The sequence below is a fragment of the Rhagoletis pomonella genome, unplaced genomic scaffold (assembly GCF_013731165.1).
Source record: "Rhagoletis pomonella isolate Grant_MI unplaced genomic scaffold, Rhpom_1.0 Rhpom_scaffold_00884, whole genome shotgun sequence".
NCBI lineage: Eukaryota > Metazoa > Arthropoda > Insecta > Diptera > Tephritidae > Rhagoletis > Rhagoletis pomonella.
Genome location: NW_023459438.1, coordinates 1 through 21,909, shown reverse-complemented (window position 1 = coordinate 21,909; position 21,909 = coordinate 1). Strand labels below are relative to the sequence as shown.

At 39.3% G+C, this 21,909-nt stretch overlaps 1 protein-coding gene across 1 annotated transcript in view; it reads left to right on the top strand.

Annotated features, from left to right (window-relative positions):
- LOC118751652 (serine-rich adhesin for platelets-like) overlaps window positions 1–18,834 on the top strand; it is a gene marked incomplete at its 3' end in the record, with an annotated part of 31,348 nt that extends 12,514 nt beyond the window's left edge. Inside the window, exon 2 of the mRNA XM_036486466.1 lies at window positions 15,879–18,834. Within this exon, the coding sequence (XP_036342359.1) occupies window positions 15,879–18,834 (2,956 nt within the window). The remainder of the gene's footprint in view (window positions 1–15,878) is intronic.
- Window positions 18,835–21,909: the final 3,075 nt, after the last annotated feature.

Genomic DNA, 21,909 nt, shown 5'->3' with positions numbered 1-21,909 from the left:
TTAGTAGTGCCGCTTGTGCGTCCAAGGGTTAAAGAACCGCATATGTAAAATTGCATACTTTACAGCGTTCACGCGCAACACCATTGCGTGATTTGTCAAGTTCGCTGCAAATGTTGTCATTAACCTTATTGTTTATTACAACAAAATGTTGTTGTGGTGTATTAACAGTTTTTACTTTTATTGTTTTTTTTTTTACTTATTTTATTTGTACATGCTCGTAGTAAAATATTTTCTTACTTATTTATTGCGCTTGTTATTGTTATTATAAAAGTGCATTCACACTTACACATAGATACAGATATCTTCACCTTGAGCTTATTGGTCACATTACATAAACACCGTTGAACTCTACACTCTAAAAAAGTGCATGTAAAACTACTACTTGAAGGTGTTTATTTTTCAACCAGAATCTGTGTACGTAGGAGATGTTTATGGTTTGATTTTGAACATGAGATGTTTAAAATATACATATTCAATATTTAAAATTGCAAGCATTTTGAATGTAAAAATATATTTTTTACTAATAATAAACAATAAGTGCTCATATTTACTCAATTTTAAACACTTTGTGTGTAATTTTTCTTTACGTGACAAATTTGGTATGTAAAAGTGAACACGTGGTGTGTAATTTTACACACATTAGGAGAGGAAACTGGTTACCTCTCTTTATATGCGCAAATTTAAACAAATTTTTTTTTTTAAAGTGTAGCTGTTGCATGTTGCAGCCATAATTATTGTTGGCAACACATGCATGCCTGCCACAACATTTACGCTGCAATTTTGTCTTTTTTTATTGTCACAGTTTATTATTTTTTTTTTGTAGTTTTTTAAGCTTTTTGATTTTTGTTTTTCAACCAACCACATTTGTTGTTGTTTGCATATTCTGAAGTTCAAGACGCGCATTGCCGTCTTCGTCGTCGTCGTCGTCGTGTGGCAGTAACGCTCTGTTTGCCACCAACAGCAGCACTCATCATCAGTCGTTGGTCTGACGGTTGTGGCGCCTGTCGGCAACCTTCACCTCCTTATGTGTGTGTCTGTCTGTGTGTGTGTGTGTGTGTGTGTGTGTGTGTTGATTAGCTACTTCGTGGTTACTCCGTCGCATTAATGACTACAACAATTGCAACTGCAACTGTAACTCCACAAGTGACACCAACGACGAACAGCAAAATACAATAAAACAAAACGAAGCACAGTCAACAGCAAAAAAAAAAAAACTTAAACATATGCAAGTGCAAACGCAGCAGCAGCAACAACAAATTACCTGCCTGCTGCAGCCGCCACCTTAGCCACTTAGTTGGCTGCCGATGCAACATTGTATGTACGTGCTGTTGATGTGCCGATGGCAGCTGGTGATGCTGCCACTGCCTCTCTAGTGTTGTTGCTACTGCTGCTGTAGTTGCTGTTGTTGTTGTTGTTGTTGCTTCTGTTGATGCCAGCTCACCTGCAATTACCGCATACTCCAGCCGTTTGTTATTATTCTTTGTTGTGGGTCATTTTCGCTTCTGCTGCTGCTTGCTGTTGTTTGTTGTCGATGACTTCTTGCATTCTGCTCAGCATCACGCTACCCGCTGCCAGAAAACTTGATCTCCTCAAGTGTGAATTAAGTATTTATTTGCATTTTTTACACTTTTCCTTGCACATTTTGTGCTCATTGTTGCTGATGTGCCCCACTCAGTGTCGATTTTTTTTTTCGCACTTTATTCGCTTAATCGTAATTTTTCTGCCTTTTATCGCGCCAATTAAATACAAAGCGTGGACGCTTGACTGTGAATCTTAGCATGGAATATCTAGGCGTCCACGGCAGTTTACAATGTGCCTGTTGTTCTCTTTGTTGGTGTAGCCCGGCGTGACCCGGTGACCGATTGATTATTTCATTGCTATTGCCATTCCGAATGTTGCTTATTCTCTTCTTTTCTACAATGTTTATGGTTTTTAGTTGTTATTGTTGATCGCTTGGTCTTGGTATTGCGCTTGGTCTTGGTCTACTGTGGCGGTCAATTTATAAAAAACTTTATGGTTTTACTATTTCTAGCTGATTTTAGGAAGTAGTTCCAATGTTAGTTCTGCTTAGGATAGTACTTTTCCCAAAAAAGTCGGGGGAATTCGAGTTTATAAGAAAAAGAACTCTGCCACTTTTCCAAAACTTCCTGGATGTTTGGGTTTAGAGAAATAAGCTGAACAGGTATAAAGAAATGTTCAAGTGCGATTCTACTTAGTAAGTTTCTACCTAAACCTCATTGACTTTCAAAAAATCATATGGTGTCTCCTCGCTTAAGTGAAGAGCTAGCGCTAGAATATAAGATTACACTGAGTCCTCTTCTCTTACACTTTAGCTGTCAGACCGTAATATAAGCAATAAAGCTTTTCCACTTTGCTAAACTAGTCTAGCGATATTCCGCAGCGATTCTACCTAGAAAGCTTTTGCCTTACCTTCATTGAAGTAAATAAAGCTTCTGATAGGCCTTCGCTGCTGCGCACACAAAAGTTAAGGTTACGGAAGGATATCAGCGATAAGGTCCACTTTTTGGCATTTAATTTGATTTTTTCCTCCGCAATGGGCGCGCGACGATCTACTATTGCTCAGCCGTATACTACATCACCCCTAAGATCAGAAGAACCTCCACTGTTTCTCTGCGCCAAAATTCGCCTTTATTACAAATACGGTTTGTCAGGTGCGCTCGATATGCCTAAGCAACTATTTTTTCTTCGGCACGCATATCGCTGGTCTCCTTTATCTCGAGGGCGTCTATGCGTGGAAGTAAACCACCGCCGTGGCTTCAAGGGCGTTGGCTTCGTAGAAGTAAACGACTATATAGCCTTCGAATTACCACTTACAGACGGCTGAGTGCAACATGTCGTTTGTGACTTTCTACTCTCGAAGTCACCTATGTTGTTGCACTTCGTACGCAGGGTTTTTTCTGATCAGGTCCTTCTTAACCAAGTAAAATAGCACTGGCAGAATGCGTAGTAACTAGAAGATCGTCTAGTCCAGAGTAACGTCTATCTGGCCGCGCCAATTGTTTCGCCCAAGTCAGGAGCAGAAACATGATTAACTAGAGCCCCAGTAACCCGCTGTCACTACTCCAACCATAGGATCTATGGAGACTTTATAACTCTTTTTTGCCAAATACAGCTTACCGACAGGCATTAACACATAACAAATCGTGCTGCCCATTCAAGGTCAGAAGCAGACCAGAATGTGAGTAAATTGAATGCAGACTCTCTACAGTCAAGTCCATTCCTCTTATTTACACATATTTCTTGTCATAATCCTAAACAGTGGCCTCTAGCTCCTTATTTCTCTACCGGAGAAGGACTGGCCGGCCTCTTCAGGAAAGACTTTATTGGTTTTAAAGTAACACTCGCTGGTTCTCACGATGTGCCTCCCGATTTCTGCTATTTTAGTCCGTATACATAGTTGTATTTCGTTGCCTGGGCCACCATAACGTCTATCCACATAAGTACAATCTTATGCCGAGTTTAGTCTCAACTTAAAATTGGACAATTTTTAAAGAGGTACGAGTGATGTAAACGGCCTTAAGAGCAACTTGGAAAGTCCGCTAGCTAAAGTGCTGCGAGGACCACCGATTGCTAAACTCGCCCGTTGGTATTAAAAGCATGGAGTATATTTTCCTTGAACACAACTCTTTGTACTGGAGCTGGGACGCTCTTTCTGCTTAAGCTCTATCCGTGCCTGGTCAATAGTAAATTAAATAAAAAAATACAAGGATTAATAATCGACTATACCAACAACACACCAATATGGGTATGCCAAACGTACCGTGTACTCTCCGCAACGTCATCAACAATTTACCCTCAATTTGAGGTGAGTTACCAAACAAAGGAGAAATTAATTTTTTTTTTTTTTAAATGCTAAGATTCATTAAGCGCTGTCTTATTTCGTTCCTTTTACTAAATCAAAGATCATAGCCTACCGCCAAATATTAATGCAACCATGCGCGCTTGATTAGTGCCACTTCGGTAACTATTTATGTAGATACTTATATGCATTTCTGATGTGATTGGTTCATTTATGTATATTTTTTGATTGAAGAACTCAATTTGGTGGCAATCGAAAAGCCACAAAACAAAAAAAATCAAAATCTTATTTACAAAATAATGGAATTCAAAAAGTAAATTAATCACTGACCTTGTGCACGAATACGAATTTAAATGAAAATCTCTTTATTGCTACAATAAACCACAAGAAAATAAGATATGTTTTCACGGCGAGTATTTATGCTATCGCGCGCCGCCATTGACCCCCACAAAGAATGGCGCAAGGCGCGCACGAACGATCCCCCCCCCCCCCCTGCTGCACCCCTCACGCTTAACTTGCTTCAAGAGCATATGCAATTTTGCACACTTGCAACTGCAACGCGCACTCATCTTGCCACTTGCAATTTGCAACTCATCATTACTGGCTTCTTGTCGTTTTCAGCTTTTCGGTTTGTTTGTTTTTTGTTTTTTTTTGCTACCATGTTGTTGCTGACTCGCTTGCTGCCATTCTTTTTGGGTAATACAGCGTAAAATATTCCATTTGATATGACATTCATCGTCCCCACGATGGAATGCAAGGTCGTCGCCGCTGTTGGAATTTTGTTTATCATTTTTTTTTAGCACATGCAAACAAATTTTTTTTTTTTTTAATTTTTGCTATAACCTGCACGAAATGTGCTATGTGTACAGATACATAGTATGTGTATATACGTGTATTTTTATATGCCATATGTGTTTTGTTTTAGCCACTGTCTATTTCAGCATTCTCTTTAGACTCGCCTCAGCGGCTTGGTTGCGCTGGTCAGTGTTGCTTTAATGCGCATGCGTGCAAATTTGCATTAAATTTATGCATACATATGGGTAGGTAGTCATCATAAACCTTCAACTTCCTTATTTTGTCGGCTTATAGCCAACATACAAATAGACATTGTAACTCTGCAACTTTTGCCATTGCTTGCCTCGGCCGCTTCTCGTTCATAATTGACAGTTAATGACCAAAATCACCGAATTTGTCAGCGTTGTGTGACCAAATAAAGCATTTATGTACATTTTAATTAATTAATAATTGTTGTACATGTGTTTGTAAATGAATGTTAGGCGCGATTTGCATACGCACTACTCAGGCATGCGCCAACAAAATCTAAATGTTCATAAATTCATAATTACCAGCAACTATGAATCGCACAAACGGTCTGCTCGCTGCTTGCTGTTTCGTTCGGCCACCATCTTCATAGTTGTTTTACTAAATAATTAGTAGGTAGTAATAATATCATTAAGTTTTATGGCCTAAAATTGGTCGCAGCCTCCAAAAGCGTTTTAAATGCTTACAAAGTGCTTATGGATGACCCTCTCCTTGGCGAAGTTTTTGCGCTCAAATCGCCGGGTCAAATGTAATTTGCTATGCAACGGCGACTATAAGGTTTGCATAATTTTCATAATTTTGAAAATGTGTACTTATGTACATATATGGACATTTGTACATACCTTATGAAAAATGTACATTAGGTTGGGTCGCTACACAAAAAAAAAAAAAACATTGTAATAGGAACTCTACTTCATTTTTAAGGATTCTAGATTAGTAAAAGCTTCCGCCCAAGCTACGCCTTATCTGCTGATACCTTCATAATTGCTAAAAGGGTATTTTTGACTACTACATAGCACAAACAATGCGTGCGTGTTTCCTTTTAATCAAGGTTAAACCTACACGATCTTCGAATAAATTGAAGCAGATTCTTCACCGTCTTATCAGTAATGGCAAATAGGGGTGTCGTGTTTGCCGATCACAGTCTGATGTTTTTACCATGAAAAATTGTGAATCAGCAATCACACAACCCCTCGAATCCCCACAGTCATTGCTAAGCGAAATATTCAGAAAATTTCAAAATTCTATGGACGCAGGCGAGAGATTTTTAAAAGATTGCAGGCTGAGGGAATACATATCTGTTTTGTGCTTTGTCTAGCCTGGCATCCAGAGTAATAGTTCAACCAGCCACCGACATAAAATCACCACTGCATGGTGGTGATGTTGCCGTTGCTTCTCTCTCTCTAACTCCCTCTATCTCTCTCTCTCTCTCTCTCCTGTATATCTAGATTATTTTCTATCGCCAAAAGAATCTTCATGTCTGCCTTCGAAAGGGAGGCTATTAAAATATACTTATTTGACTTTCGCTGACATGGAGCCCACCGTCTAGTAGTATGGAAATGTCCCTTCCTGAAAGCGTATTTTAGAAACGCTCCACATTTTGCCGACTACGTAATGAAGCGTCTACAAAATACTCTATTTTATCAAAATTTTATTGTTTGAATTTAACGTACATAGTGATGGTGCCAAAGCGGCACTTAATATAAGCATACTTGTTAGTTAAGAGACCAGAATTGGGTTGTTCACACTTGCCTGGTTATAAGGTTATCTGGTTAAAAGTTATTATTCTGTAGTGTAGAAAGGGCAAACTTATGCCCAGTGGATTCATTGTGGTACCGTTTGAGAGCTGGTTTGGTTTCCGTCCGTCGCGCCATCTAGAACCGGCTACTGCGCTTAGGTCAAGCAGTCAAAAATGTAATGAGAAAATTAGCGCCTCCTAACCACCGCCAGAGCAGGACTATAATGGTCGCGTCAGAATCGGTACTTTGTGTACGTTCAGTATAAAACTTCATTATATAATAAACGCAGAAAGTTTACATTTGTCTAAAGAGGCGGGTGGGGCAACATTGACACCTGCCTCTCTGAGTTGATGGATGCCCAATAGGTAGAAGAACTATAAATATTTCTCCTTTGTGTGACAACATCAAGGCGCACGTCACAAATCGGAGCAGAAGCTCGACCAAGTTGAGGGATGCACTGCGACTGAATATTTGTTTAATTTTTAATAAAATCACCTTTTTGAGCAATGGGAAGCTTACGTATTTGTAAGTTAGTTTAAAAAAAAAGCATATTTTTCTGTGACGGTGGGACATCCAATATACATACATTTCTTTGAACGATGTTAACATCTCGCCATTAATGTAGATATTTTGTGGTAATAAATCCATGTAGCTTAAAGTCGATGTTTTCGAAACCTTGAGCCTTGAAAATGTTTTAATACATTACTAAAATATTTAAATTTTTAACTAAATAAATGAAAAAAAAATTCAAAAAACTTAACAACAATAAATTTGTCCTTAAGCCGAAATGAATCACATGAAAGGCATAGCTTTAGCTAAACACCTGTTGAATTTTAATGCACCTATGCTGATATTCACCACAAATATGCGCTTACAAAGATTTGTTGTATGCCGTTGCAAAATGTTAAACAATTTAACTTAAAATATATTTGTTGGCAACATATGTATCTACTAAAATTCATTGCACGCCTGTCCATCAGTTGAGTACACACAAACAACCTTTTCGAAAAAAAAAAATAGCAAACAAAACAAGGAATGCAATGTGTAATACTAAAATTTAAATACGCTACAAAATTTAAACAAACAATTAAATAAAAAAAAATAATAATTATTCTTTTAGTTAGCAAGCGAAAACGGTTGATTTCAATGTTTCTGGAAAAATAACAACAAAAAACATAGTGACTGGTGGCAATTACATACTGGAATTTAACCTCAGATGTCCATCAATTTGAAAAACATTTGAAGCAACAACAAAGCCAATTACTACTCCTAAGCAACCGAGCAAGTGCGCGCAAGTGAGAATTTCGTTTGCAGAAGGTTACATATGTACATTAGTGCGGATCGGTCCCCATACAAAAAAAAAGTTTTTCCAGTTCACCCCTAGGATTAAAGATATTTTGAAGGCGATCGCAAAAAAAATGTTTTTTTTTTTTGCCACGCCCCCCCCCGATTAAGGTAAGAATTGTGGCGGCTTCCAAGCCATGAACAACGGTGTACGGCTCATTAAAATCGGACTTAAAATGGCGACGTAGTGTCAAAAAAAGTAAATAGCCCAACGGGGGGGCGTGGCAAAAAAAAAAAAAATTTTTTTGCGATCGCCTTCAAAATATCTTTAATCCTAGGGGTGGACTGGAAAAACTTTTTTTGTCGATCCACCCTAATGTACATACATACAGAAGTCCATACAAGCGCACACCTTGCTGTGGTTAGTTTTCATTTAATAATTCAGGGTGGACGACCGACTGCGACGCACTACTACATACTATATTGCCACCACTTGTATGTATTTTCGTAGAATTATTTTCCTAATTAAAATTCACCAATGTTAGCCAACAATTACTTATTAGTGCATACGTACATACATACATTCAGAAATCCACCCACTCGGCTTGACGGCCACTGCGCGCAAAAGTTGACGTTTAACAAATTTGTTTTTAATTCATTGCCTAATGCTAGAACCAACCAACTAACATTGGGCTTGACTTGGCCGCAGCCATTGACTGACTTACTTCGCTTAGACTTTACAACTGACCCTCTTTTTGCGAAGGCCAACTACCGATTTTCATGTACATTATTGTTTAAGAAATATTTTCCATGTAAAGTAATATTTTCCTTAATTGTTATTGGTGGGTTTGTTATTGCTACTTGTTTTTTTTTTATTTTTCTAATTTTTTGTGTTATTAAGTTTTATATTGAAGAGCTTTCAAAATATAGTATTTGGCTCTGCAAGGGGTTGGTTATCCAAGTTACTGCCCAGTAATTTTTTTAATTTTACTAAAAAAATTAAATGAAATTTTTGTGTCGTTTTCACTTTAAAGATTTCTGTTCATTTATTTAGCTAAGTGTTAACCACAAATCTACTTATCTTCTCGCACGAATTATAAAAAAGAAATCTTTTAATACTAGCTTTCAATACTTCAACTCAAGGTAATTGGATAAGGTGGATAAACTGAAAACCCATCAGACCTGAAATGAAATTCTTGCTTGGGAGAGCATCTCATAGGCATCACTACTAAGTCCTGACCTTCGCGCAGGTGCCAAAGTATATTTTCTAAAAGTGCACTTTGCTGTTGACTTTCGAAAAATACACCTACATACCTACTAGGGTGTTCGATTATTCGCCGTTTTTTTTGAAACCCGGTTTTCGAGTTATTCATAAAACCGGCTCTCCATTTGCAAATTTGGAAAAAAACGGATAAACTGGTTTTATTTTAGACATTTTCTTATTTATCTTGCGTTAATTTTTTCTTTAATTTTTTAACAGTCTATTTAAATACAGTCTTCTAAATGATGCCACTAAAAAATTAGTGGTAATTAAGATATTTTAAAATTTGTGTCATTTTCCTCCTTTACGTGGAATGACCCTAAGGCAAACAACTCGAAGTGAATTACAAATGGAACAGAAAAAAAATAGGAACAAAACACACTTAATGGTGTCGACTGATCTTAACAAGATTTGGTCGCTAAACCAACAGTCCTTTATCGGGAAAGACTCGAGCATATAGAATTAATTTTCTTGGGAATGAGAATACACCATCCGCTGAACTAGAGCGACTATACAAATTTATTATTTTATAAACAGGCCATTCATCGAGAATCAATAAACAACTTCGTCAACTCTCACGTCTTGAATCCCATCATTGGTAACCAAAGCCGCCTATCGTAGGTGAAGAGTTCGGATTGTTTCGTAAGGCTCGCGATACTTTGTCAAAGCTCCGTTTGAGTGAGATGCCACCTCTTTATATTTCCACTCACATCGCATCTGCCGTTTACTTAAGCCTGTCGTTAGATGAGAATGAAGACAACATGTAGTCGATTATCTAATTTAGACAGAGTTTAACAAGCTGATACAACAAAAAACAACAGTGACAGATTTTCGTTCGGTTTTCCTTTTATTTTTTTAAGTAATTTTCTGGATTTTACATAGTTTTCCCGTGTCTACACAGCTATAAAATTAATAATAATAATCTAGTTCGGGTATATAAATAAATTAGGTGAAACCCCGAGTTATTCGATTGTAGGTATTCGAAAAATCAAGATTACAAAAAACCGCTTTAAACCGGTTTGGAAAAACCGAGCACATCACCCTAATACCTTTCTTTTAAATAGGCCTTTGAAGAAGTTATATGTGAAACAACATGTATGCCTGTGCGCAGTTAAACTTTTTGTTTAAAATTTTAGTAAATCACAAAAAAAAAAAATGTTCCGCTACGCTTGCTCATATTAATAAGTTGGCAAGCGTTGATAAATTAATGGCATAAAAAATTGTTAGCCTTGCAGTTGGATCAGTTAGCAAATTACCGTCTTAAGTGGCTGCGACGATAGGCGCAACACAGCTTCAAAGTCAGCACACCTCCTTCAACGCTTCGCTGAGCAGCATAAAAGAAGTGGCCGCGACCATCTTAATGTCGTCGTGTAGTACGCCTTTGCTGTCAGTTGCTGACAAGAAGTACGTGACGCATGCGTCAATGCACAACGGACAAGCGACTAGCGATGCGTGAGACTGTGAGGCGTAGTTTTTGAGCGGAAACAGTTTTACCACACCTGAGATATGTTTAAAAGCTCTGCTCTGTGCCTTTATCTAGGTCTCTTGATTGAAAAGGGGGCTTAAAAGTGTGCAGACTTTAGAGATCATTTGAGAGTCGTGAAACCATTTATCAATGACATCAGCGTCAATTTCGCAGGCGAAATTCTATAAAAGGAATGACTAAATATGTTATCTTGTAGTAGTTCTCGGGTCACGGGCAACGTAAGGGATGATAATCTAAAAAAAGGTGGGTCCATTAAAGATAGAAAAATCCATACGTGAGCTCCATCGCATAGTACTTGCTTAATGCTCATTAGTTCAGATTGCTGCCCGATGACCTTCTTTTCTACATCGCCCATGCAGGTTGGTAACGCCTGATGCTTTGCAAGCCGCAACAACGTGGTCATACGTCCAGCATTTCTAAGATATTTCCGGTGATATTACCTCTGTTCATCGGCATCGGATTAATCCCACTCTCTTTGCTCCTTAGTCTCGAATCTTTTCTATTCAGTCTCTAGTTGCACATTCTTCTAATATCGTGAACTATGCGACGTGTTTTGACGTAGCAGAGCCATTACGTGTTAAGCTGTTTCGATTCTCACCGGGTTTACTTCTTCCACATGTGCTACCTATTTTGGTCCACCGATTTGTTGTGTTGCTAGTAGATGCCATCTTTTGCAAGCGGAGCTTCTGGTGGCAGAGCTCCTCCTGTTGTTGTTTCTTTTTTAGTTAAGACTTCCATTTATTTCCCTATCTTTTGTTATTATTTATCATCAGCGGATCGTGTGTGGAGGACCAGGCCATAATAGTCAGGAACGGATATTACATCGGGGGCAGTATCCTTACCCCAGTTCCCTGAAGCGTGACCTGCGCCTTGTCGGTCCTGAATACCGGACGGATCGGCGCTCGGCCGTGTAATGCAGACTGTTATTACTCTTACATCCAATCGACACTTCCTTATCAAGGCCTCAAGTATCCAGCTCCCACTACGTACGGCGGCTTATGCCTCGATAGAACCAGTTCATATCAACCCCTTAGAAGTCCACGGTGAAAAATGCAATGCGACTCGTCCGGGGAATTCCAGTGTGCCACAGCCCGTGACAGTTATCAAAACCTGTATGCTTATTTCTCTCCGGCTGTTATCATAGAGGGCAGCTGTTGTAGTCCAAGTCTTATGCAAAGCCATAAGTTTTCCCTCGGTGACGACTCACAAAGACGGGGTCGCTTTCTCCGCATCTATCAACCCATTTAGTCGCCTTGTACGACAAGTAGGGTCGCGCTGCGGCACTATCCTGTTACCCGGTGCTGCACGCGTTACGTTATGTTACTTAACAGTAGTTATTTTACTTACACTCTCAGGAAATCGTCTCTATCAATAAATTTAATTAATCTAAATCACAGATATTACTTAGTTCCATATTTGGTATCTATTCGTATGGTGCCTTGACCCTGATGTACGATTATGTATGTAAACCTTCTTAAGCCGAACTACGCAGATATTCGCATGCTAATTATCTAAAATTGCACTGCACAGTGGGGTATCTAAAATAGTTAAGAGCATAAATTACCAACGTAAATATATTAGGTAGACGCCCATTGTCGGTCATTGCGGACGCGCTTCGATGCGTACGCATGCGCGGTCCATTAGTAATTTGTTTTTCTACTAAAAGCAGACATTTGCCTAAATTGCAATAGAATGATAAATTTCAACATTGAAACGATGCTATGATCAATTTTTTTTTGCTATGCCATTCAGGCAATATGTGATACTCTTGCATCATAATCACATACGCGTGCGCCGACAACTCAATGGCAACTTTGGGGCGTGGTAAGGCGTGTCTAAGTAGAATGCAATTAAAAAAGCAAAAGTTTAATACCCGTCGTACAATACATTTCCTCAGCAACAGCTAAGAATTCTTTTAACATGCATATAGTAAGGCATATGAGTATGTATTTGTTTGTACGCTTTGCAGTGCGCCGGTGCTGCCTCACGGATGTGGCATGACAAAATACCAAAAAGCCATAAGAAGTCATGTCAAACCACTTTCATTGCTGATGGCAGCCGCTGCTCTATTCAACGTCGCCACAAACCGGTGCACGCGCGCACCTACATACATACATACATACATACATACATACATAGGGGGGGGTACATATATCTGAACAAACCAATCGGCGGCCTACCGCTGACCACTTAGCACGCAGACCAGCAGTCAATAGTCGAACACTAATTGTGGCATTTGCCTCTTGACTTACTTACCTAGTCGTACTAACTTGGCTTGCAGTTGCTTAAGTTGCCTTACCGAAAACCGTTATGTATTTACGCCATAATCCTGTTTGACTTAGAACGAGTTTAGTGCGCGAATTTCGAAATCGAGCGAGTTTACTTCTTTCTGATTTGTTTTTCCAGCACTTTTATTTATGTTTGAGTGTGCGTGTTTTACTTATTGCTTTTTTTTCATTTAACCAACGGAATTAACCATTAAATGGACTTTGGTTTTTTTTTTTTTTTTTTTCAAAATAAACAAAACGTTCATTCCTGCGCGTACAATTCAAGTATTGCGCAGACTCAGCAGTTAGCGTAGAGCAGCGATGAAAATTTTGTGGTTGATTTTGCTTTGGCTGCGGCGCGCGCGTTCGATTGGAAAATCGTCGATAAAGTGCATTCTGCAAATGGAAAGTGAAACTTTGTTCCGCTAGCAACTGGTAGTTAGCGGTGTATTTCGAGTACAAGGCTTTATTTTTTAAACTTTCGAAATGAGAATTAAATAAGAAGACGTATATAGATTTCTAAATGCATTTAAATAAAAATATTTTTGCAATGAGCTATTGAACATTGGGCAAGCAAACGAACGGAAATACATACATACATACGTAATTTATCTTCAAGGTAATTGTAAATATCCACAAATACATATTATTTTAAGTGATGATATTAATGTTAGATAAACAGCTAAATATAGCCGTAAACAGCTAAACTTAGCTGAAATCGTAGAGAATTTAATGACCAAAAATCTACATCTCGTCCCGATGGCTCAGTATTCCGTTTTCATCAGGACTATTTTCTTTTTAGAAAACCCAAGAAACTAATATTTTTGCGCTACTCAATTCATTTGCTGTTCCTTTGAGTTTAAAGCGTAAAGAGAGCTATTCCACAGTGCAAGACTTTACAAAATTCGTAGTAAGGTGAAGGATGCCAAGTGAAGCCAAATCCTTTTTCACCTGGTCTTTCCAACGCAGAGGAGGCATTCATTTTCCTCTGTTACCATAATCGCGACCCAAGTTGAATACTTTCAGAGCTGGACCTAGCCAGGGGAACCGCTGAATTTAAATTCGCTGCTGAGTTGCTCAACGTCATTTTACACAGCCGTATTAGTTTCTAGCTTTCGTGCTGTCGAAAACGGCTTTGGAATCGACAAATATTTAGATGGTGTATGTCGAACCTAGTCTCGCGGGTCTTTTCCAAGATTTGGTGTATTGTGAATACCTGGTCTATGGTGGATTTGCCTGGTCTTAAGCCACACTAATAACGCACGATCAGTTAGTTGACGATGGGCATCGGACTTTCACACAATACACTCGATAAGACCTTGTAACCTATGCTTAGAAGGCTGATTCCATAGATTAGGCAGAGCACACTTAAATTCCACTCGCCGGGCATGCGTTCATTTGCCCATATTCTGCATAAGAGTTGATGCATACGTACGGTGACCATCCGTTCTGTTTTTTGCAGGACCGTACTGTTTTTCAAACGTCGGTCCTGCGTAGTTTTTCAAACCTGAAAAACCTGAAAATGTACTGATTTTTTCCAAGTGTCCTGCATTTGTCCCGCATTTTATTCGTTATTTTAAAATTATCGGACAATGGATGGATTTTTTCAAAAAAGTGTTTTTTGGTACTTTTCGTAGCTTTTCTTCAATATGTCATGAAAAAATCTCCTAATCAACGTAAGCGACTTACAGCTCGAAGGGTATTGATGTGCCTCTTACCAAAATATATAACTTGTGACGACTTCAATGAAAATTATTAGTGCTACAGGCGACCATTTGCATTTTGTCATCAAATTCGAAAAAAGTGAGATTTTCAATCAAATACGCAGTTTCATGAGATTATTTTTTTCATTATTTTAAAAATTCGATAAAGAAGATATATCACTACAGTAAATTTTGAGCCAAAGATAATGAAAATCGGATTAGAAATGTAGATGCTATGGAGCGCAATCTGCACAAATTATTTATTTTTGTAAGGAGCAGTTTGTAACTCGTCGATTACGTCGGTTCATGACGTCGATTTTTGACAAATAGCTGCGAAAAGTACCAAAAAACAAAAAAAAAAAGGTATTGTTTTCGTTTTGAACGTGTAAGCTATTGTAATTATAAGATGTTTTACTATACTTTTATAAATATTCATGTAAAAAAAGATTAATATCGATAAAGAAAACCTGATTCGTTTTTAAAGTTTAAAATGTATTAAGAATTTAGAATCATAAATACTCTTTTGATATTTTTATACCACGTAAATATATGTAGGCATATTTTTGAAAAATTGTCCTTCATTTTGAATCCATATTTATGGTTACCGTATGCATACGCCTTATCAGCTCCTCACCGCCGTTCTTGAATAGCTCGGCTGATAAGCCGTTAGCTCCAGCAGCTACCTCGTCGTCATAGTCAGGCGGTGGGGACATCGACTCCGGTGGGGTTTGCTTCTCCACTACCTTAAGTGCTGTTGCCATTCAATAGGTTGGAAAAGTATTTCTTCCATAATTTAAGTACATTGTGGACATCGTTCACTAGGTCACCATGCTTGTTCTTACAGGAATTCGTCCTGGCATTGAAACCTTTCGTAAGTCGCCTAACTCTCTGATAAAATTTTCGGTCGGTCCGTGAAATGCCGGTCTTCACCACTAACGAAAATATTTTATCAAATCCTTCTATTTATGAATTTTTTGCTAAAAAGCTGAAGCTATCAAATGAAAATATTTTTAATCAAAATGAAAATTGTTCGCTACCAAATGCACTCACTTTCTATTTTTTGTTTGGTGGAAAACGAATATTGTTTCATTGCCAACATGCCAGACCACAACGCAGCCAGAATACCCATTTGACAGCCGAAGACACATGCGGTTTGGCCCACTTTTCATGTTGCCGCACAACTATTGCCACATGCAACTTGAATACACTTGCATGCTTACATGTCCATACGTATAGATGTTAATAAAAATATATATATAAATAAATATATATATGTACATATGTACAGCCAAATAGTGGCATTTGCACTTATACACATATGTATGTATGTATTTATTTATGTACCGAGCATATGGTCACTCTGGTGTGGAAACTCACAAGCGCGCGCTTTAATGAAATAAATTTCCCTTTTTAACATTTTCGCTTGATTTTACATACATACATATTTCTCTCATTTATTTATTCATATGTTTGTCTGTATGTTTGTCTACTTGCAGTGTTGGCAATGCGAATTCAATGCCATTGGCAGTCAACATCAGTGGACGCGCGGACAAATTACTGCAAAATAGCCATAACCAACAGCAGATGGCCAACAAAAGCAGCAGCAACAACAACAACAACTTCAACGATAGCATAAATAATTGTAGCAATAGCCCCAGCAGCAGCGGTAAAACAATGATGATGACCACCAATGCCATTAGCAGCAAGCACACACAACACAACAACAACAACAACAGCAACAGCAATAGCAACCACATCAGTAGTAATAATAAGAGTAACGCTGTTACAAACACAGCCAAAACAAAGGCGATAAATACCAACAGCAGCAGCAATGGTAATAGCAACAATAACAGCAACAATAATAGTATTTGCAACACCAACACTACCAAAAACAGGCTAAACTATGCGAACAGCAATGATGGTTACGCCAGTTTACTAGTCGCCAGCGATGTCGATAGTGGTGCGCCATTCAGAGTATCAACGGCCACGAAGACGGCAGCAGCTGCAACAGCAACAGCAACAGCAAAAGCTAAATCAACAGTGCCAATAGCAACCACCTCAGCACCGGGTGCAGCAGTGCGCGTCAAGAAACAGTCTACCAGTTCGACAATAACAACGACGACGACCGCGTCTAGCGTGAGTGCCGACGAACACAACGAAGTGACGACAAACACAACGAAAACGGGGACGGGGACGGCGACGGGGACGGGGACGACGATACGGAGTAGCAACGGCGGCAAAGTCACAACGTCGTCAAAAACCAGCGATTCCAAATTGGCCCAGAGCGGTGGTGGCAGTGTGCGCCGCGGACGCACCAGTTCACATCAGTCGCACTATTCGACGGACAAAAGCGGCTCGTCCGGTTACTACAGTTCGAATGTTTGCTCCACATATTCACTGGACGAGCATATCTATTGTGAACCGGTTATAGATATCCTAGACGTGAGTGGCACTGGCACTGGCACTGGCACTGGTGGGGTTGGTGTTGGAGCCGGCGCTGGTAAGAGCAGCAGTAAAAGTGCAGTCAAAACAACTGTCAGCGGGAATAGCAACAGCAAAAACACAGCGGCGCCGGCAACGATAACGGCCGCAACAACGATGGTTCATAGCCACGCGCGGGATATGAGCAGTAAAGGAGGTGTGACACAGCGTTATTATGGACGTCGCAACGGCACGGCGGCAAGTCGAAACGGCGAAAGTGGTATTGCCGGTTGCAGCGAGTTGGACGGTGGCGAGGACGATTGCGATGGTGAAGCTGGCGATGCAACTGCATCGGCTGCGCGATACCCCAACAAGGCTGGCAATAGTTCGCAGGATGCGCCGAAGAGCACATTTGGTGCGGTCAGCAAAGTGCCGGCTAGCTTGCAATTCTTATTACAACGACAAACCTCCGAGGAATACACAGATTCACAATCGCAATATTTCAGCGATAATCTGCGCATACTCGAGACCAGCATCGAGAATCTCGATCGCCATTTGAAAAATTTTCCAAGTCTAAGTTCGCACGAACGCATTGCTGCCTTTGTACAGACCCAGCATCATCATCATCATCACCACGCATACCTGCCGATGCCACCGCACGCGTTGGATGCTAGCGGCGGCGATAAGTTGGCTAGCCGTGTACCCCAACACCCGCATCATTATTTGCCCACCATTATGGAGGGCTACGATCCCGCCAATCAACCGCGTCGCTCATGGCCCGACGATATGGTGGACGATTCGCTGCTCGACATAGACCTCGACTCATTTTTGCTAGTCAATGAGCGCACTGCTGGCGGCAAGTTGCGCAAGCCACAGCAATTGCGCGATGGTGGCATCGACAATCCCACTTTTCTCACCGATGAGCAGGAGGAGGAGAATAATTATAAGTGTGCAAAGTATATAAATTCCTGCCCTGACGATGCGTATCGCGTCGAAAGTGATATCGTTGCTGGTACGGGCACCGTCTCGGAGAAGTCAGTTTCGGTCGCAGACCACTACATGAAACGCTATGAAGATCAGCTGCACTTCCAGAACACGCGTGAGCTGCTCGAGGATGTGCGCGACAAGATACGTTTGCTCTCGCAGGCGAGTGGCAGCGCCGGTACGCACAGCTCCGATGCACATTTGAATAATCCTGCGGCGCCTGCGCAGCAACTGCCACATGAGCTGGAAGGCATGATTAAGACGCTGAAAAACGAGTTGGAAAACTATTTGGATCGCATGAACCAGCACAGCGAATTGGAAATACGTCAACTATGCAGCGGGCTTGTAAGAAATCACAATATCGTAAAAATGAAGAAGGCCTTCGAGCGTCGCCGTTCGACGCACAGTCTCGGTACGATCGAGTCGGATTACGGTTACATCGCCGGCAACTACGAAGCAATCTGCGATGGCGTGCCCGTGAGTATACGTGAACAAATCGCCTCGATACGCTGCGCGAGTGATCCGAATTTCAAAATGAAGCGAAAATCCCTGACTGAGGTATTTCCCGTCACCAATTGTTATGCAGAGTCGGAAACTTTGCAACGCGTATCGTCACAAACGTCGCTAGCGCAGCAGCAACGTCGTCCATCGCTACCGCATCGCGATCGTTACACCGCAGAGCGTAGACAGCGCGAACGTGATCAAAATGTGATAACCTTGCATGTGCCCACAACGCAACTGCAACGCAATCTCTCATTCCAGCAGCCGGTATTGAGTAAATTAGATGCGAAAACATTATCAGCGCCACCGGCGGATGCCGAAATCGGCGGTAAAGTTAAACCAAATGGTGGCGGCTGCAGTTCGGCTGGTAATGGTAGCGGCGCGGAATCGGGCGAATCAGGTGATAAGGACTCAATTTTGGAATGGCATCGAAAGAAGCCGAGCATTTGGGAAATGTACTATGGTACGAATCGCATGAATCAATCGCTGTTGGGCAAGCGCAATGCCATGGCCGCGAACAACAGTAATCAAGTCACAATGTCTTATGTAAGTAGAGAAAAACTGTTTATTTGATACTTATGCATATTTGTAGCTAAATAGTTAACAAATTATTAGATCTAATTAACAAATCAAATAATCTCTTGCACATGATTTGAGACTTCCAAGAACGGGGATGAAAGCCTTGACTTACAAAAAAAATAAGTCGATAAGTGAACAAAAAGTTAAATCGCGAGATATTCTGCTTATATATACGGCTGACAGATCCCACTCCATTTGGGTTATATGCAGGAAAGTTATGGATTTCACCGGATTCCGATTACCACAACTGTTTGGAAGATAAAGGGCAGAATAATCTCAAAATTTTCTCATATGCTCTTCGTCTTTCGGTAGACTGAGGTTTAACTGTCTCACCTCCTGGAACTGGTATCAGCCTGTTGCTTAACTTCTTTCTAAGCATACTCTGCTTTTATATTTAGAATAATCGTAATAGTTTAGAAAGGTCAACTTTTTAATGGTCCCAGTCGCAATATCTTAACCTAACCTGGCCTTGAACGAAGTAAAGGCATCAAAAATCGATAAGATACATTACATGTACATACATTGATATCCGGATTTCACCCTCATAGCAGCTCCAACGGTTTCCGTTGGCGTTTGGCCAGTCAAAGCTCCCGGTGTAAGATCGCTGGTCATTTTTGTTGAAGAGGCGCCTTCAAAACATGATGCCGTTATCCTACAAAATTTTTCCAGCTGGAAAGTGAATAACCGTGGCCGCTCCTCAATTCTTATTAGGCGTCGTCTGTGGGAAGGAACAGACTAAACTGCGGAAGCAGGCAATTGGAACAACTAGGAATAAAAAAGTCGTTCAACCTATCAGATCATTGCATGGTCTGCCAAGTAGAATTTCTAATGCTATTTAAACTATTTTCTCAGATAGTCAGGTAGCTGTAAACTTTGTCACAAGTAGGTCATAAACTGTAGAAAATTCCCGTAGATCACTTCAGGTGATGGCAGAGCAGCTATGGATGCTGGAACTTTAGAAGCACACTTCTTTGAACTTTTGTCATATAGAAAGAGTTTAAGCATGCGAATCGCCACTTTTAATCTAAATATACTACGATTCTTCAATTCAAATCACTTAGAATAGCTTCGCCGGAAACTACAAAAACGAAGAAGATCCCAAATCCGAATTCGAATGTCTCGCGATCGGAGTAGGAGACTAGGGACTGTTTTCTCGACTGCCTGTTACATTTATTTAATTCGACTGCTTTATCAATCACATGCATATAATAGACAGTCGATGTGTTTAAAGGGAAATTAAATTTAACAGGCAGTCGAGAAAATGGCCCTTAGGTTCATGGGTACTGAAACCATTGAAACCCTGAGCTTAAATTAATCAATTCCGTATGTAGGTATAGAGAGTAGAGAACGGGCATTCCAAACTTAAAAAATGATGCCTTTTACTTACATCTGAATCGATTTGGATTATTTTAAGAAGCAATTAATTTTCTCAAAAATACCTGCAATATTTTAAACAATTTGTTGTCTTTTGCCAAATTTCTGGCACCATAATCATTAAAGTTTCCTGTAATTGAAAAATAAATCCATCAACCAGGCAGTGTCCATAATTAGAGTTGAGCTTAAAAAATCGCCAAGAATATTACAAAAAAAAAAACTTACACAGCACTTTGTCAACTACTCGCCACAGCATGATTTTTTATTATTAATGGCACTACACACACAGCTACATAAAAATTATTTGTGTAAATTTGTATAATACATATAAAATAATTAATTTTCATAAATTTATCAGTTGAATAATGCAAAAGCGCTTGAGTGCGTGGCTGACGGCCGGCGAACTGACTCGCTGAGTGGTTGGCTGAGTGGCGGCTGGAGTAGCCTACTGAATAAATAAATAAGTTGCATTCTATGGTAAAATTAGTTGCAACGTGTGCATGTGGGCTACATATCTGCCGTTTTTTGTTAAATTTAAATATTTTTTCCACTTTTTTTACGAATTCTGTTGAAATTTTAATGCGTTAATTTCAGCCGTTCTTATGCGAAACATGTCAATAATCCCGCAAGCATAACAATTTGCATAGTTTTTTATATTCTAAGCGATTTATTTTTTAATTTGAGTCATTTGTAACTTTTTTATTATATTTTTTTTTTTGATTTTCTTTAACCTTAACAAGCTAAGCTGTTCAGTGCAATGCGAAAAATTGTCAATCAGAATTATATAATCACTTTGGGCATTTGTAATTGATATCTCAATTGACATGCCTCGCCGCACATACGCACACACACAAACTTACACTGCCGGCAAAAAGTATTGGCACTGCAAATTTTTCACAATATATGCAACAATTTTTTTTTTTCTAATATTCTTCCGCCAAATTTTTATAAAAATATGGCACATTCTGCAAGAAAAAAACATAAAAATATAATTCCTAAACGTTGTGCAAATCTCACGAAAATTCAGCTAATTTTCATAAAAATTTTCAACTTTTTAATCAGATTTTTTAGAACTTTTTTGGGTATGCTGATTTGTAGCCCAATTTTTGGCAATTTTTTTTTCACGCAGTCTCTTCCATACAATAAATTTTTTTCGAAAATACTTTATATGCAAAAATGCTAAACACCTTCAACAAAAAAATCTCAAAAATCAATGCAATTTTTGACTAACTCCGAACATGCAGTTTTTTTACTAGAATTCAATGGGCTGCAAAACGGCATACTCAAAAATTCTAAAAAATCTGAATTAAAAGTTGAAAATTTGCTGAGTTTTGCACAATGTTTAGGAATTATATTTTTATGTTTTTTGTTGTGAAATGAACCATATTTTTATAAAAAATTGGCTGAAAAATATTAGAAACAAAATGTTTTCATATATTGTGAAAACTTTGCTGTGCCAATACTTTTTGTCGGCAGTGTACTATGTACATACGCACTTTAACATACATATGTACATATGTACATATATATGAATAAATGCTTAGATTAGCCGTATTTTCTGTGTTTATTTAAAATTACTTTAATTTCGCAATTGTTTTGTGGATTATTTTTTTGCTGTTGTTTTTTTTTTTGACATTTTAATGGCCAGTTAATAACTTCAATTATTTT